The following is a 16,841-nucleotide window of genomic DNA, read 5'->3' on the forward strand; positions in this document are numbered from 1 at the left end:
TCTATTGCTTAATACACTATAAATGTGATACCCTTTGGGGTATCACATTTATAGTGGAAACAGGAAACAAACGCAAATTAAAAGCACATTTTATTTATTCTCTAAAAACTGTTTAAATATATAATTTCCAGGTTCCACATATCTGTCAAAAAATATTTACACTTTCAGCCATTTAGTTACAAACTGATAGTGGGAAAAACACATGTTGTATAAAAACTGATACCAGAACCTTTTTACATTATTTTATGTTTCTTGTTTTTAAATCAGGCCGTCGACCTTTGAAGTGAAAATTATTATAAGGGCCTGACATCACTTCTTGTGACGTCATTGTGATTTGCATATGATAATGGGGGTATACAACCTTTACCACGCATCTTTTACCACGCAGTACCATTACAACGCAGCTTTTACAACGCAGACCATTACCACGCATTGCTGTGGGTGGCGCTCTAGGATAGGGAATACGTTTAATTTACTATCCAACACCTTCCCTAGTGTCCACGGGGACTGGAGTTGGAATGGTAAATTAAACTTTTCACTATCCAGCACCCCAAACAGAAATGCGTGGTAAAGGTTTGCGTTGTAAAAACCGCGTTGTAAAGGGATGCGTGGTAAAAGGATGCGTGGTAACATCATACATCCGATAATGGGCTCCTTCACTATTTTCCTTACTTGTGCCCTAAAAATAAACTATATACAATCACTGGTATTCAGCCCGTTTTTTCTGGTGATGTCACACTTTGACATGTATTCGGCTGCATCTTCTATTTTTAGGTGAATACAAATCACCTGCCATTCCCCCTCCTTCCATTTCTCTCTTTCTTTTTCTCCCCCTTTCTTTGTTTCTCTTGCTCTCTTTAGCTCGCCCCCTCTCTATCTCCCACACACTCCTGTTAGCTTTAGCTTCATGAATGTCACTTTCACTTCTGGCATTCATACAACATATCCTTCAGAACTTTTGAGGACAAGGGACAATCAGTGTGGAAGACGAGTTACTGGGAGTGCAACTGATTGTCCTAGCACATATATACTTTTGATGTGGGATTTCACTATTTCACCACATTCTTCAAACAGAGTCTGTTGCTTACAGTGGCTCAATTCTGGTAAAAATAAGAGTTTGGCAAGTCACCAAATGAATAGGGAGAGCCAAGTCGGAGAGGAGCCACAGGTCACACTTTGTTTTAAGGTCTGAGGCACGAGCTTATCCATCAATCGAAAACAGTCTGTAAAAGATGCAGCAAACGTTACTTAAAAACAAGGTATATGCTCTTTTATATCTAAAAATAGGTTATTTCTTGAACACCGGTGCTTCGCTTTAGTTCATTACATATACTGCAGTGGCATTTGTTAACAGTAATACATACATATTACCAATGAAGTTAACCATCTCCAGAACCTGTCCACTCTGGGTGTGTTGGGTTTATAGGTTTTAATCCGACAAATTAGCTGAAAGTACCGCTGTTAGTCCCAGTATTGTTCAGTGTTGCTTTTACAGGTAGTGTGATCAGGTGCGATTGAATGTTTTTCTTTGTATCTCTTCTTCACCAAAAAAAAATCAACAATGTTTCTTTTCTTTTAGTCCACATTGTGCTTGTCTCCCACTGTGTATCCTGATACATCATGTCGCTTTGCTATGTGTACGGAAGTGAACAATTACTGGACACAAACACTTTTATAATTCTGTAAATACTGTTATCTGTTTTTCTTCTTTACTGCTAGTCCGGTCTTCTATCATCTGGTATTTCAAGGTCCCACATAATTTGAATTTTATCTTTTTCCAGAATTTATTCCTCTCATAATAACTGCACTGTTCAGCTCGTTTATGTCCTCAGATGGGTCGATATTATTTTTGATGTTTTTAAGATCTTTTTGGGTTCTCTGCATCTCCAGGATTATTTCTATTGAGTTAAATGAAGTAGTGTATTCATTGAGGGTTGTGTGGAATCGAATTTTGATAAAAGCCCTTCACACTTTCAGTGCCCTTCTAGCTTTTCCCCTGTGTGTTCGCTGATGACTTTGTAGCTCTGATAATCGACTAAAACTTTTCCCACATTCATTGCACTTGAATGATTTGTCAGTTCGTTGATGATACCTTAATGCTGAAGAGAAGTTAAAACTACTGTCACATTCGCTGATGTGTTTGGATGTTTGATAAGTGACTAAAGCACTTTGCACATTCTCTGCACTTGAATGGCTATTCCCCTGTGTGTGTTCGCTGATGCACCCTTAATGTTGAGTAACAACTAAAAATGCTTTCACATTCATTGCAATGGTATGGTTTTTCCCCTGTGTGTGTTCGTTGATGTGTTTGTAGATTTTCTAATTTACTAAAGCTCTTCCCACATTCACTTAATGGCTTTTCTCCTGTGTGTGTTCGCTGATGATTTTGTAGGTGTGATGACTGACTGAAACACTTTGCACATTCACTGCACTTGAATGGTTTTTCTCCTGTGTGTGTTCGCTGATGATTCCTTAATACTGAAGATAAGCGAAAACTACTGTCACATTCACTGCAATGATAGGGCTTTTCCCCTGTGTGTGTTCGCTGATGTGTTTGGAGGTTTGATAACCAACTAAAACTCTTCCCACATTCATTGCACTTGAATGCTTTTTCTCCTGTGTGAGTTTTCTGATGACTCCTTAATGCTGAAGAGCTGCGAAAACTACTGTCACATTCACTACAATGATAGGGTTTTTCCCCAGTGTGTATTTGCTGATGACTATTTAGGTATGATAACTCACTAAAGCACTTTTCACATTCACTGCACTTGAATGGTTTTTCCCCCGTGTGTGTTCTTTGATGACTTTGAAGTTGTGATAATTGACTAAAGCTCTTCACACATTCACTGCACTTCAATGGTTTTTCCCCTGTGTGGGTTTGCTGATGTCTATGCAGGCTTGATAACTCACTAAAGCACTTTGCACATTCACTGCACTTGAATGGTTTTTCCCCCGTGTGTGTTCTTTGATGACTTTGAAGGTGTGATAATTGACTAAAGCACTTTGCACATTCACTGCACTTGAATGGTTTTTCCCCCGTGTGTGTTCGCTGATGTGCTTGGAGGTTTGATAACCGACTAAAGCTCTGCCCACATTCATTGCACTTGAATGCTTTTTCTCCTGAGTGAGTTTGCTGATGGTTCCTTAATACTGAAGAGCTGCGAAAACTACTGTCACATTCACTACAATGATAGGGTTTTTCCCCAGTGTGTATTCGCTGATGACTATTTAGGTATGATAACTGACTGAAGCACTTTGCACATTCACTGCACTTGAATGGTTTTTCCCCCGTGTGTGTTCGTTGATGACTTTGAAGGTGTGATAATCGACTAAAGCTCTTCACACATTCACTGCACTTTAATGGTTTTTCCCCTGTGTGTGTTCGCTGATGTGCTTGGAGGTTTGATAACCGACTAAAGCTCTTCCCACATTCATTGCACTTGAATGCTTTTTCTCCTGTGTGAGTTTGCTGATGATTCCTTAATACTGAAGAGCTACGAAAACTACTGTCACATTCACTACAATGATAGGGTTTTTCCCCAGTGTGTATTCGCTGATGACTATTTAGGTATGATAACTGACTAAAGCACTTTGCACATTCACTGCACTTGAATGGTTTTTCCCCCGTGTGTGTTCGTTGATGACTTTGAAGGTGTGATAATCGACTAAAGCTCTTCACACATTCACTGCACTTTAATGGTTTTTCCCCTGTGTGTGTTCGCTGATGTGCTTGGAGGTTTGATAACCGACTAAAGCTCTTCCCACATTCATTGCACTTGAATGCTTTTTCTCCTGTGTGAGTTTGCTGATGATTCCTTAATACTGAAGAGCTACGAAAACTACTGTCACATTCACTACAATGATAGGGTTTTTCCCCAGTGTGTATTCGCTGATGACTATTTAGGTCTGATAACTGACTAAAGCACTTTGCACATTCACTGCACTTCAATGGCTTTTCCCCTGTGTGGGTTTGCTGATGTCTATGCAGGCTTGATAACCCACTAAAGCACTTTTCACATTCACTGCACTTGAATGGTTTTTCCCCCGTGTGTGTTCGTTGATGACTTTGAAGGTGTGATAATTGACTAAAGCTCTTCACACATTCACTGCACTTGAATGGTTTTTCCCCTGTGTGTGTTCGCTGATGTCTATGCAGGCTTGATGACTCACTAAAGCACTTTGCACATTCACTGCACTTGAATGGTTTTTCCCCTGTGTGTGTTCGTTGATGTTTTTCTAGTTTTGATAACTGACTAAAGCACTTTGCACATTCACTGCACTTGAATGGTTGTTCCCCTGGGTGTGTTTGATTATGTCTTTGAAGGTGTGATAACTGACTAAAGTTCTTTGCACATTCAGTGCACTTGAATGGTTTTTCCCCCATGTGTATTCGCTGATGACTTTTTAGTTTTGATAACTGACTAAAGCACTTTGCACATTCACTGCGCTTGAATGGTTGTTCCCCTGTGTGTGTTCGCTTGTGTCTTTGTAGTTCTGATAACCTACTAAAGCTCTTGACACATTCACTGCACTTGAATGGCTTTTCTCCTGTGTGTGTTCGCTGGTGTCTTTGTAGTTCTGATAACCTATTAAAGTTATTGACACATTCACTGCACTTGAATGGTTTTTGTCCTGTGTACGTGTGCTGATGAAGCTTGAGTAGTGATAACAAATGAAAGCTCTTGCCGCACGTGTATGATTCTTCTTTCTTGGTTACTATCTCTGGGTCGGGTATATGTTTGTCTACAGCCCATGACTGTATTTCCTGATGGGCCAACATGGCTGACAAAGCACTTGTGTTTTTCGCACACCCTTTATATGCTTGTAGTATTTTGCACATTTAATTTCTGTTTTAACAGTAAATGCAATAGCCACCAAATATTTGTCACACTCCTAATACGCAGAAGGTGTCTTTGTAGGTGATTGTACCTTTAGATTGGATTATGGCTATGGACGCTTGTGAGTAAAGCTGTATCTTCCTTCTGGCCGGCGCAAATTAGGACAGTCTATTGTATTGTAGATACAAGAACTTATGTTTCCTTTACCCATCAGTTGTCTAGCTCCGCTCTGTTGTGCTTTTCTCTGGTTACTCTTGTTTGTCCAGAAAGAGTTTACAATTCACCTAGAGCACGGAATGATGGCTTGACATCATATTAGAAAACAGAGCACTGCAGTAATCACACCATACAGATCCCATGACCAAAGTTGGTATTGGACACTTGTTTATACAGGAGGTGGTTTGTTATTGTTGTTGCCTTAATTTTCCTAAGGTCATTTCTTCGTCTTGTGGCGTGGAGGTGCACAGCTCAACCTCTTATAATCACTGAACTGCCCTTGATGCTTCATCCGGGATCTGTCGGTTTGTGTGCAGGTTCCTCTGCCGCCGACTGCGCTGATGTTTTCCTGAATACTGTATCTAATTAATTCTGCTATTATTGAAGATGTACAGCATTAGCTTCATTATTGATGGTCATTTCATACATTCAAGGATGGGTTTCTGTTGGATGTAAAGATATTGAAAATTACTAAATTGAAACATAATGGAATGAGAATTCACAATGTTTAACTGGTTATAAAAGACATTTTGGGGGAGATTTACCAAATCTCCACGCAATGCAGAACAGCCTCCCCTGCGAGGCTGCGATGTACGACAGGGAGGGAGCAGGAGAGCACCATATTTATGGCTCTCTCCTTCCCTTTCCCTTGCTCTGGCACTGATTACAATGGGCCTGCACCATGCACACACCTTAGCACCAGAGCGCTAGGGTGTGTGTGTGTGAGTCCAGCATAGGTTTTGTACAGAAAGGACACCCTTCCTGTACAAAATAATTTTCCCGAGACACGAGGGAAAGCTTTTCCCACTTTGTATGCGTGTTGCACAGTGCAGCACGCATGCAAAGTCAGAAAAGGAAGGAGAAATGAAAGCATTTCTCCTTCCTTGCGCCTAGTTTAAAAGGGTGCAGTTTTCTCACGCTAAACCCAATCTACTGTATTTGGTAAATTGGGTTTAGCGTGAGAAACCTTGAGTGGTTGCATGGGAACGCCCATGCACCCACCTTGACAAGCCCTCATGGTGTGAAGTAATGCAAAGCAGTGATATGTGCTGCTTCACATTACTTTTACGCTATTAGGAAAAAAAGATTTTGCGCTGTTTTGTGCCACTTTTGTGACACAAACACGGCGCAAAATATTAATAAATCTCCCCCTTCTTCTTTACCGCCTTTGAAACTTAGCAAGGAATAGTTCATCATACACAGATATTTAACTAAAAGTTCTGTTGATCAGGTGACATCTTATTAATGTCTGAAAAGGAGGTGATTTACCAGTTTTTACAGACTAACTTAGCAAAGTAGAGGCGCTCTCGGAGCACCCAAGTGGTCGAGGTATAGCTTAAGATAGACGCATATGGTCAGGATTTCATTTAAACAACAATAGAGTTTAGAAAAAGAGATGGATCAGGCTGTGCTGCAAAATTTCCAGTAACTTTTTCACGAGGTATACAACAAAAGTAACTCCAGTCACACACTTCTTCTCGTTCTTTTCCTTTTTTTTCTTTTCTTTTTTATTGAGAATTCCTGGTACAAACATACATAAATACATTATATATTGTATCATTATCGAAAAAAGTGATAAAACCACATAAATATATTATGTATTGCATTATTATCGAGAAAAGTGATAAAACCGCATACAGTATAAATAGATTCAAAGCAAGAAACCAGTCCTTAGAGGCCCAAAATATACGAACAAACAGGAATGTTTCGCATTTCATATCAGCGGATAAAAGAAGCATAATTCATAATTTGCACCTATGAAAATCCGAGTTTTAATATTTCAACAATTCATTTTTATAATCTAGAGTCCCTCCACCTTTTGAGCGGAGCCCAAATATTCAAACCCATTTCCCGGACTTTCCTGCCCTTGTGCTTGTATAGGCAGGATTCAATATTATGCATCCCCAGAAGTCTGACTAACCACATCTGAAAGGAGGGGGCTGTGATATCCTTCTCACCAGCTGATAGGAGAATCCGAAGTATGGCAACAGAAATAAAACACCAGAGCTTCATCCTCTTTTTTCAGCCCCAGCTTACAATCAGTACCTAATAGCATCAGGGTAGGGGATAGAATAATCTTAACATCTAACAGCCCCTCCCAGAATTTCTCAATTTCCCCGCGGATTATGTTTAATTTCTCACAATGAAAAAATATATATAATATATCCGCAGGTCCTTCACTGCATCAAGGGCATCTATAATTTTCCCTGATACCCCACTCAAACATGTGCTGGTGTAAAATACAGATTAAAATGTTTTTTAGAGTACTGTGCCCTCAGGTTGGAAGAACAAAATACTTTTTGATTTAATAGCAGGGCTTTACCCAGATCTACATCTGGGTCTTCTAATTTTGCAGCCCAAGAGGTCTCAACTTTTTTCAGGTCATCATGAATACCTATCAACAAAAAGTTATATACCATTTTAATCTTTTTACCCCCTTTTAATAAGTAATCCAACAAGGTCTTACTGGCACCTAAGCAGATGTGTGGTCTTATGGCCAGCAGTGTTTGAGAGATCTGTACAAATTTAAACCATTGGTTGGGAGGGATGCCATACTGCTCTTGGATAACTTCAAACCCCATCATGGAGTCCCCTTCCATAACATCTCCTAGTTTTTTAACGGCATGCTGCTCCCAAAACCCCCAACTACTATCAATACTAAGCTGTGGAAACAGACTGGAGTTCCATATTGGCAGGTAGTGATTAATTTTAGGGATTGCCAGTGTCTTTTGCACAAGTTTCCAGACCCCCAGGCACTTTCAAGAACCTTGTACCGTGTTTTCCTATAATAGCGACGCTCTGTTTTCCGCAATAGCAGTCCCAAAGCCTCTCTGCCCAGTAACAATTCATATATAGAGGGTAGGTCCTGATTACCCCAAGGTGTATTAACCATGTTCATAGCTGGTTCAAAAAACATGGCCATCTGGGTCAACAAGCGTGTCCAATGATAAAACCTTAAATTTGGAAGTGCCAGCCCTCCCCTTTCCCACGGAAGAGACATATATTTCAGCGAACGTCTGACTTTACCGTACTGCCAAACAAACCTCATAAAAATTGATTCTATTGACTTAATCACCCCCTCCTCTATAAGAATCGGTATAGAGCGTAAAAGATACAAAACCTTGGGGAACATAGTCATTTTCAATACGTACACCCTACCTATCAGGGACAGATGCAACACATCAATTATTTTCAACTCTGCCGCTATTGATTTTATAAGTGGGTTAAAATTATCTTTGATAATTTGGTCTACTGCAGCATTTACCCTAACCCCCAAATATACTGCTGCATCCACATATCTTGTATCTACTTTGATTATATTGTTAGTGCAGATTATTTGAGTTTTACTCTCATTCAATAAATACCCCGACTGACTGCCATACTCTTTCGCTATTCCAACAAGATTTGGCAAAGCGTGATCAGGTTCTGGGGTAATTATGGCCAGGTCATCGGCGTATGCCAATCAAAAAATACAAAAAATATCCTGCGGTGAACATACAAACAGACAAAGAACAACTAACGGCTGCCTAGACTGATCAAAGAAATACGCAAAATTTGTACGGATTCCCATCACTCACCGGTCCCGGTGACATGCTTCATCATCTGGGTCTCCTTTATAGGGCTAACACTCCACCCTAGTGATGGAGGAGCCCAAGGATGTTTTCAAGGTATTAATAGGTACAGATGTGAGCAAGTATGATGTAAAGAGTGTATGGGAAAAAGATGCAGTGCAAAAAAAGGTGTGATGTGAATCTAAAATTGAAGCGGAATCAGACTGCAACTTTATTCGTATCTGAACCGAACAAACATTAAAAACCGTGCAGAAAGGGGTGGATTCAATAGATAACCGTCCATTCAAAAGAGTTGGTCAACATGTTTCAGCACAGACAGGTAGAAATGAACCTAGTGCTTTCGTCAGGACCTCTTGAATATAGAATGCTACTGAAATTCAACACATTGGTGTGATCAAGAGATAAACAAAAAAGGATACGCTGTGAGTGTAGCTTCTCACAATCAACATTCCTCTTGCCTCTTGGAACAATCTCAAAGGTATGGAGGAAAAGCCTCACCCCGCCTGGCAACAGGTCAGGGCGAAGGAGGCACCGCTCTAACCGTTGGTACCGTCGGGGAGGTCGGCGTATGCCATCAATATATTTTCAAATCCTTTAAAAACTACAGGCCTAATCTCTGCACAGCCAAGGATCCTACGTATCAAAGGAACGATATATAATGAAAAAAGTATCGGTGAGCAGGGACACTCTTGGCGCGTCCCCCTCTTGATATACATTTTTTCCGAGCTTTCTCCCATAAGTTGGACTCTGGCCACGGGATCATGATACATAGCCATAAAAGCACCCATAATTTTGGGGCCAAAGCCCCTGCCTTCCAGTATTCCCCACAAATATTTCCATGCAACGCGATCAAAGGTCTTTTCCGCGTCGAGGAGGATCATGGCCATCCGCCCCTGAGGCAGCATGGGCATCAAATAGTGTGATAGCACGCCTAATGTGGTCAGTTGTACCACGGCCCGGGATAAACCCATGCTGCCACGGGGAGACCAGACCGCCAATGTCCCCCCCCCAACCTTTTTGCCCAAACCTTTGCATACAGCTTAGTGTCCGCATTAATGAGGGAAATCGGTCGATATGACCCAGGGCACTCTTTTGGTTCCCCTTTTTATGGAACACTATTATGCTGGTTTCCTTCCAGGAGTCTGGTATTACTCCGGAACATATTATCCTGGTAAATAAATCCAGTAATAATGGGGCAATCTCCTTCTCGATGCTCTTATAAACCTCCAGCGGGATGCCATCCGGGCCGGGAGCCTTACCCACGGCTAACTCCTGTAGCGCTTCACAGATCTCACTCCTTGTCTAGATCTTCTCTACCCAACTTATCCAGCCTGGGGGTTTCCTTCCCCAAACTCTCCCCTAGATACAAACGTGTCAGCCTCCTCATTATATAAGGTTTGGTAAAGGTTTTTTAAAACTTTCAAGACGTATGCAGGTTCTGTGTAATTCCGTCCACCTTCCTGTATACTAGAGATTACATTCTTAACATTACCTTGCCATATCCGTAGTGCCAATGCTTTACCCACCTGCTCCCCTGTTTCATAGTACTTCCCCCTTGAAACCTGTCACTCACTGGTTACTTTCTGAGCTACCAATTTCTGAAGCTCTGCTTTAATAGCCACCATCCTCTGTTGGCTCTCCACGCCTTCCTTTCCTTCACCAATATCCCTAACGTGCTGTTCTTCTGCTTCTACTAACTGCCCAGTTAGTCTCTCACTATCAGCCCGATCCACTTTCCTCAGCCTTGCAGAGAAACTAATTATTTCCCCTCTCAAAGGGGGTTTGAAAGCATCCCAGACATTATTCCTCAGAGCACTAAAGCTGTTTGCATCAAAATACTCCCCCGTCCATTTCTTTAGATGTTCCACATACCTAATGTCTGCTAATAACCTTCTCTCGAAAGTCCATCTTGACTGGTTCCTAAAAAATAAATCCAGATCATAGTACAGTATCAGTGGACTGTGATCAGATATTACGTTCTGCAGTTTTCTGATGCTCACCTTTTTTTGTTCTGATAAAGATATTAAAAAATAATCTACTCTTGTATACTTCTGGAAGGGGTTTAAAAAATATGTAAAATCCGGATTATTGGGCTCCTTATCTCCCCAGATATCTGCGAACTCTTGTGATTTATTAAAGAGCTCAGAGCGGGGGCGTGGCTTGGCTTGGCGAGCGATGTGAGCGGACGTGCTCTGAGAGGGCTCCCGCTGCTGCCTGCTATCATCGATGATTTAAGCGGAGCCGGGGTGAACAACTGCGATCCCTGACCCACAACAGGGTTGTCAGAGTGCCAGGACCCTGGGGGCACGTTCCGGGATCCCTGACGGTTAGCTGCTTAGAGGAAACGTAGGGAGAGCGGTGCAGCGGCCAAGAAGCGGAGACCCGCCATTTTGTGTGCCCCTGCCTGAGTGACTCCGGCAGCCGATGACCAGACGCTAAGCCTGGCACTGGAGCAGGGCGAGTGAGAGCACCCGGGCTGGGGTGTGCGATCCTGTGGGCCGAGGGGCTGTGGATGTTTACTGGCCCCCGGGAGCTGATGGTGAACGGGGCCGGTGTGAACTGCTGGCGGACCAGAGGAGACGGCCCGCCATTTTGCGTGAGGGGGCACGGAGAGGCCTATGCGCAGGAGCCGGTAGGCGGGCGTCCCCCCAGAGCGTACAGCGACATTCTTCCTGCAGCAGAACGGCGGATGATAGGGTCTGTGGAGGCTTTGCAGCGGCGGCCCGCCACCCTGGGGAGAGCCGGGCCTCGGTGTCACGACTACATGGGAGATGCCGCCACAGATTAAGCGGTCTCCCTCCCTACAGCAGCGGCAAGGGGTAACAGAGACTCGGAGCGGGTGAGGTGCAGTGAGACCCCGGCGGGGGCAGCCACCTCCCGGGAGCTGGAACCAGAGGTGTCCTGAGGCCGGAGGGGCCTTGCAGCGGGACTACCATGTCTCTTGCAAGTGGCAGGTGCCTGTTGGCCTGTCCCTGGTCGAGCCCTCACTGGATCCGGGGGCTCCTGGGTGGCAGGCTGCTTTGTTGCCCTGTGAGCTGCTCCGGAGGACGGCTCGGCGGCGGAGGGACCCGCGACTGCAGCCTGGACGTGCCCCTGGTGGCCTCCCAGTGAGCGGAGCGTGGAGAGGCCCTGTAGTAGACGACGGCGAGGGACGCTGGAGCTGGGGCTGCTGCACTGCGGACGAGGCGGTCCTGGACGGGACTGGGACCGAGTTTGAGGCAGCGGATCCTGGCTGAGGGTGAGAGCCTGCTCTCTGGTGGAACTCTGAGGCGGGGAGCTGGGCTGGAGCGGATACGGACATTAAGGTGAGCGGTGTCAGTGGGCGGTGCGGCCTGCTGTCCTTGGGTGTGGGGCTTGCCTTGCGACGCCTGCTTCTGTGACAATTGGCCCATTGGTCGGGGAGGGAATAGGCAGCTTCTCGACCCTGGTGTGAACTTTTTGTGCTTTTGGGGGCTAGCTGGCCTGCGGATGGCCTGAAGTGAAGTGGGCCTTGCTGTGGGGAACTTGTGTACCTCGTTGGGGTGCTCCGCCCGCCCTATCACATAGACTTGCACGCTAGCGGTGGGACTCGCCACAACGGCCTGGATCGGTCACGGCCTGACCTGCAGCCGGACAGTAGGGGTGTGAAATCCGGGGACTGGGTGCTTTGACAGGAGGCGCTCTTGGAGGGGTTGGTGGGCCTCTTGTGAATGTGCAAACGCCTGATTATCGTCTGTGTCCCTGGGCTTGACTGCAGCAGGAGAAGAGTGTTTTTCTACGTGTTGGGGTGAGGGTTTACGCGCAGTGCACTGAACCAGGGAGGAACCTGCTGTCCCGTTGTGCCCCCCCCCTGCTTTCCCCGCCCTGGATAGTGGGAGTTATCTGGGTACTCTGAGCTGCGTCCTGGCCCTCACGGTGTTGGTGCGTCGGGTTCCTGGTGGCGGCTCGGGTGACCTCTGCACTTGATCTAGCATCCCGCGGGTGGTGGGGAGGATCTGCTGGGGCACTGAAGCGTGGAGAAGTGTGAAAGTGAGAGGGGGCCCTAGCCGGGATCCGTGCTGAAGCCTGGTGCCCTGGTCCGATACCCGGAGAGCTACAGAGATCACCCATAGATCTTGACTGGAAGCACGTGCAGCTGGCAATGACGCGCTCCAATAAAGGGAACAAGGCTGACCCGACTGCGACCCCCAAGGACAACAGGGTCATGGCAATGTGGGGGAAGGCTGGAGCTCCTGCCGCCGGCGAGGGCCCGCCTCCGGCCACGGGAGACTCCTTGCCGTCCCCACTCAGGCCTTTATGTCCACCTTCATGTCGGAACTGAAAACAGAAATAGGCTGCCTGCGGACTGAGGTGCATACCTGTGTGAAAGAATTGCGGAAGGAGGTCACGGACCTTGGGGACCGCATGGACGGGCTGGAGCGAACGATGGACCAGCGCACGGAGGACCAGGAACACCTGTGGCAGCGCCTGGCGGCCCTTGAGGAGCAGAACATTGAGCTCCAAGTAAAGCAGGAAGACCTCGAGAACCGCAGCCGCCGCAACAACCTCCGCATCCGGGGGGGTTCCTCTCGGAGAAGAAGGGGAGGACATCATGGGGTATGTGGCGCAGCTCCTCCACGAGGTCTGGGGTGATGAGAACGCCTCTCTGCCGGCTTTGGATCGCGCCCATCGTGTATCCGGGCCCGCGGGGAGGCCGGGGCTCCTGCCGGACATTCTGACCAGGGTCCACTTCTTCACCGAAAAGGAGGCAATCTGGAAGATGGCGCGGGACAAGCCAGGCCTGCGCTACAAGGGCCACAAGATTCAAATCTTTCAAGATCTGGCGCCCAACACCCTGAAGAGGAGACGAGCATTTCGGCCCGGGATTGAAAAATTGCGCAGTATGGGCATCGCCTATCAATGTGGGCACCCGTTTGCGCTAATATTCCAGTGGGAGTCCAAGCGTAGAGTCATGCGGTCCTACACGGAGGCGGCGCAACTCCTCCGCCTACCGACCACGCCGCCGGCGAGACCATCTCAACCCCATAGACGGGAGATGATACCGGCTGGACCGTCATGGACCACAGTGCACCGGCCACAGCGGGTCTCCCCTAAGCCCGAGCGCTCACCCTCTCAGACGAAACAGGACATCATTGCCCATATCAGATCCCTTGAGGGGGATAGGGAAGAATCGGGCGGGCGCTCCCCATCGCCATGACACAAGAGGTGCTTGCTTATCGCCCCCTGGAGAGGAGGTTTCGCACTCATTTCCCGGAGGGAGGGGATGTGCTGCAGGCCCTTGTGCACCATCTGGCTCCTGGCTTGAGGGTTGGGGTGGTAGCAGGAGCCCCCTGGATGTTAGATCCTTAGGACAGCCACAAACCCTCTTTCCCAAGGCCTACCAGGGGCTGCAGCATAGCTTTTGCCACCCCTGGCTGGTTCTTAAATTGACACAACTGGCTGATCACTCAGCTGGGCAAGTTGGTGTAATCACCTCTTGCTTAGATATAGTATACCTATGTCTAAACCTATATCTGGACACATATAAGCCTGTGAGCCACTCCTATGGAAGGCCCTATCAATTTTGAGGGCAGAGTGCGTTGTTTAATGTGAGATGGAGCTCGAGCATGAGCTGAGCCTGTCTGCAGCTGTCGGGAACAACTCCCTAAGCTGTTCCAGGATAATGCCATACCATATACTCTTAAGTGCATTATAATCCTCGCGGTTATATGTCATCTTCAGTTTGGCTTTATCAAAACATGTCGTGTAAGGTGTCATACGAATTGGAATACTATCCCCTCGACAACCCTGTCAATGGGGATAGCATCCCATCCCTCTAGAGGGAGAAGACATGTTACTTTGCTTAAACGCGGTTGATTTTTAAAAGAGCCTCAGATCCACAAAATGGATGCTTCTGCCACAGACACAAGTCTGACCCCCTGAAGCTGACCGAAATTCAGCCAAGGGGGCCTGGACAAAGGGTTTCCTGTCGCAGGGCGGTGTCACACCACCCCAGACAGGAGATAGTGGATTGTAGCAGGGAGGTTTGAAAGAAACCAGACACTGCCTGGGGAGCACAAGGCATCCCCTTGCATAATCCGGTCAAACCGGTTCTGGGGCACACCAGCCCCAGTCCCAGCGCGGCCAGGATCAAAGGAAAGGGGTGTAACCACCCCCTTCCTGGGTCCCACCCATAGGAGGGGACCTAGCAGGTAATCCAGCCCCCTAGATTGGTATAAGAATGGGAGCAGTGCCAATGCACTTCAGATTATCCCGATGAAACATAAGAAACAAAACTCTGGACCCTTCGACATCCTACTCGACGTAGAAGACTGAAGAATCTCCCTTGTGGTCAAGGAGTGACCACCCTGTGCAAACAGGTACCACCCAGCACCTCGATGTCTGCTTTGTTGCAGTTCCCGCCGGTACTCGAGCGACAGAGATCGACGAGATTAAGCTTGCCTGCCTTCCTACAGCCTGATCCACAGTCCCTGCAGAGCTGAGACCCGTGGAGGCGACCAGAAGCGTGGGAGCCGCCATCTTGAAAAGACCACGAGACGCTGACCGTGCAGCCCACGAGTGACCCTCGAAGCTGTACTCCGGGGTTTGAGAAGCCCCTACCCTGAGCCACTCTTGCATCGAAGCTCACCCCTCCACACTCGACGAGTGCTGCGTGGGGCCCTTCTGCTTATTTAGGCTCAACGCGTTGGCCTGGTCACTTGCCATCTGGCTAGTGGCCCCTGTGCCAACGAAAACCTAAAACCGACTTGCGATTCTGGTTGCTCCAGACTTGCACCAGCTCCCCTGAAAAAGAGCCCCCGCTCTGACCCTCCTGGTCCGAGTGAGAAGCAATCTCCCAGTCCTGCGTGGATTGCTTTTGCCAAGTGTTGTTTGCTCCAATCTTGAAGCCGACTGCGCCGACAGCGAGAGCCTACGTGGGACAGATCGTGACCTGCTCCTGGACGTCGTAGATGCCCCAGAGCCCACGTGGCAGCGGAGAGAAGCTCCTCGACAACCACCTGATTGCGCCCGACATTGCCTGGTTCCTTCCTGGTTCCACCCTGGTCACTGCTGAGTGACCCAGACTCTGTCCCCTCTGCTTTCAGGTACTTTTCTACTCTGATCCACCCTTGTATCACACCGGACACTTCCCCTTCACATCGCCTGCAGCATCTCCAGCTTCAAGCACCAAGAGCCTGTGTGACAAAACCCGACGCCACTTCGACCCTGTGCACCCACTTCCTGTGGGTGAGGTAACATTGCAACGCCGGTGTTCCCACACTGGTACACACCTCTAGGGTCTGTGTCTAAAGTTTGGTCCTTCTAGGTTCAGCGGAAGTATCTTTAAACTCACTTTGTGTAACTTTTACGCACCATTGACATTGCATTGGTGCAAGCGCACTTTACGTGCTGCACCCGAATCCCGCTGGCTTTTCCCGACTTCAGCATTGCTAGTCCTGACTGCTCCCAGCGATTCCCCAGGCCCTAGGCCTGACCATTGTTCGATTGGTATCTCTTATACCACTTTTTTAGTATATGGTTTGGGTGGCCCCTAGGGCTCATCCAAAATTGTGCAACTTCTATATGTTATAGTGTGCTTTTGTTTAAACGCTTGTGCCTCTCTACTCATAAAGAGTATTGAGGATTACTTTGAGTAATAAATACATATATTTTTATAATATATACTTGTGTGGTGTCCTTTCATTTGATATTACAGGATTGTGATTGGTAAAACAGCTCGCTTAACACGACCTCTTGAGTTAAAGCCTTTAAGGCTGCTTAGTCCATGCTACCATTAGGATAGCTTGTCTATAAGGTTGACTTACAAACTGACACCATAAAGATTGTTTGGACTGATACAAGGTGCCCTCAGAACTGAGGACATCATATATCAAGCCAACTTCTCACATTGGTGTGCAGCGGTGCGGATTTGAGCTTGCTGTTGTTTTACCATTGCAATCTTTTTATCAAATTGAAAGATCACATAAAAGTACTTAGGTACATATAAACAAAAGCTTAGCATATTTAAGTTCTACTGAACTTAGTAGTTGTAGAGTAAAGAGCTTAGCACACTTTGACTACAACTCACTAGCAAGGTACAGTAGGAAAACACTTAGTGTAGGTAAGTGCACCACTTACACCTCACTAGCAGTCATGTCTGATGTAGACCAAGCCACTGGCTCTCAGTCTGCAACGGTTGACCCCACCAAGGCAACTTCCAGCTATGACAAATTTAGCCATAAAGACTTGTCTGCCT

General features: G+C 46.6%; 1 protein-coding gene across 2 annotated transcripts in view; it reads right to left on the reverse strand.

Moving 5' to 3' along the window:
• Nucleotides 1–551: 551 nt before the first annotated feature.
• Nucleotides 552–16,841, reverse strand: part of LOC144805869 (uncharacterized) — a 93,662-nt gene continuing 77,372 nt past the window's right edge. The window contains exon 3 of one of the 2 annotated variants that reach the window (XM_078672350.1): nt 552–4,511. In XM_078672350.1, the coding sequence (XP_078528476.1) occupies nt 2,195–4,511 (2,317 nt within the window). In that variant the 3' untranslated portion in view covers nt 552–2,194. Of the gene's footprint in view, nt 5,498–16,841 lie in introns of both variants that reach the window. The other variant, XM_078672349.1, reaches the window with a different exon arrangement.

The sequence above is a fragment of the Lissotriton helveticus genome (assembly GCF_964261635.1).
Source record: "Lissotriton helveticus chromosome 1_1 unlocalized genomic scaffold, aLisHel1.1 SUPER_1_unloc_31, whole genome shotgun sequence".
NCBI classification, from domain to species: domain Eukaryota; kingdom Metazoa; phylum Chordata; class Amphibia; order Caudata; family Salamandridae; genus Lissotriton; species Lissotriton helveticus.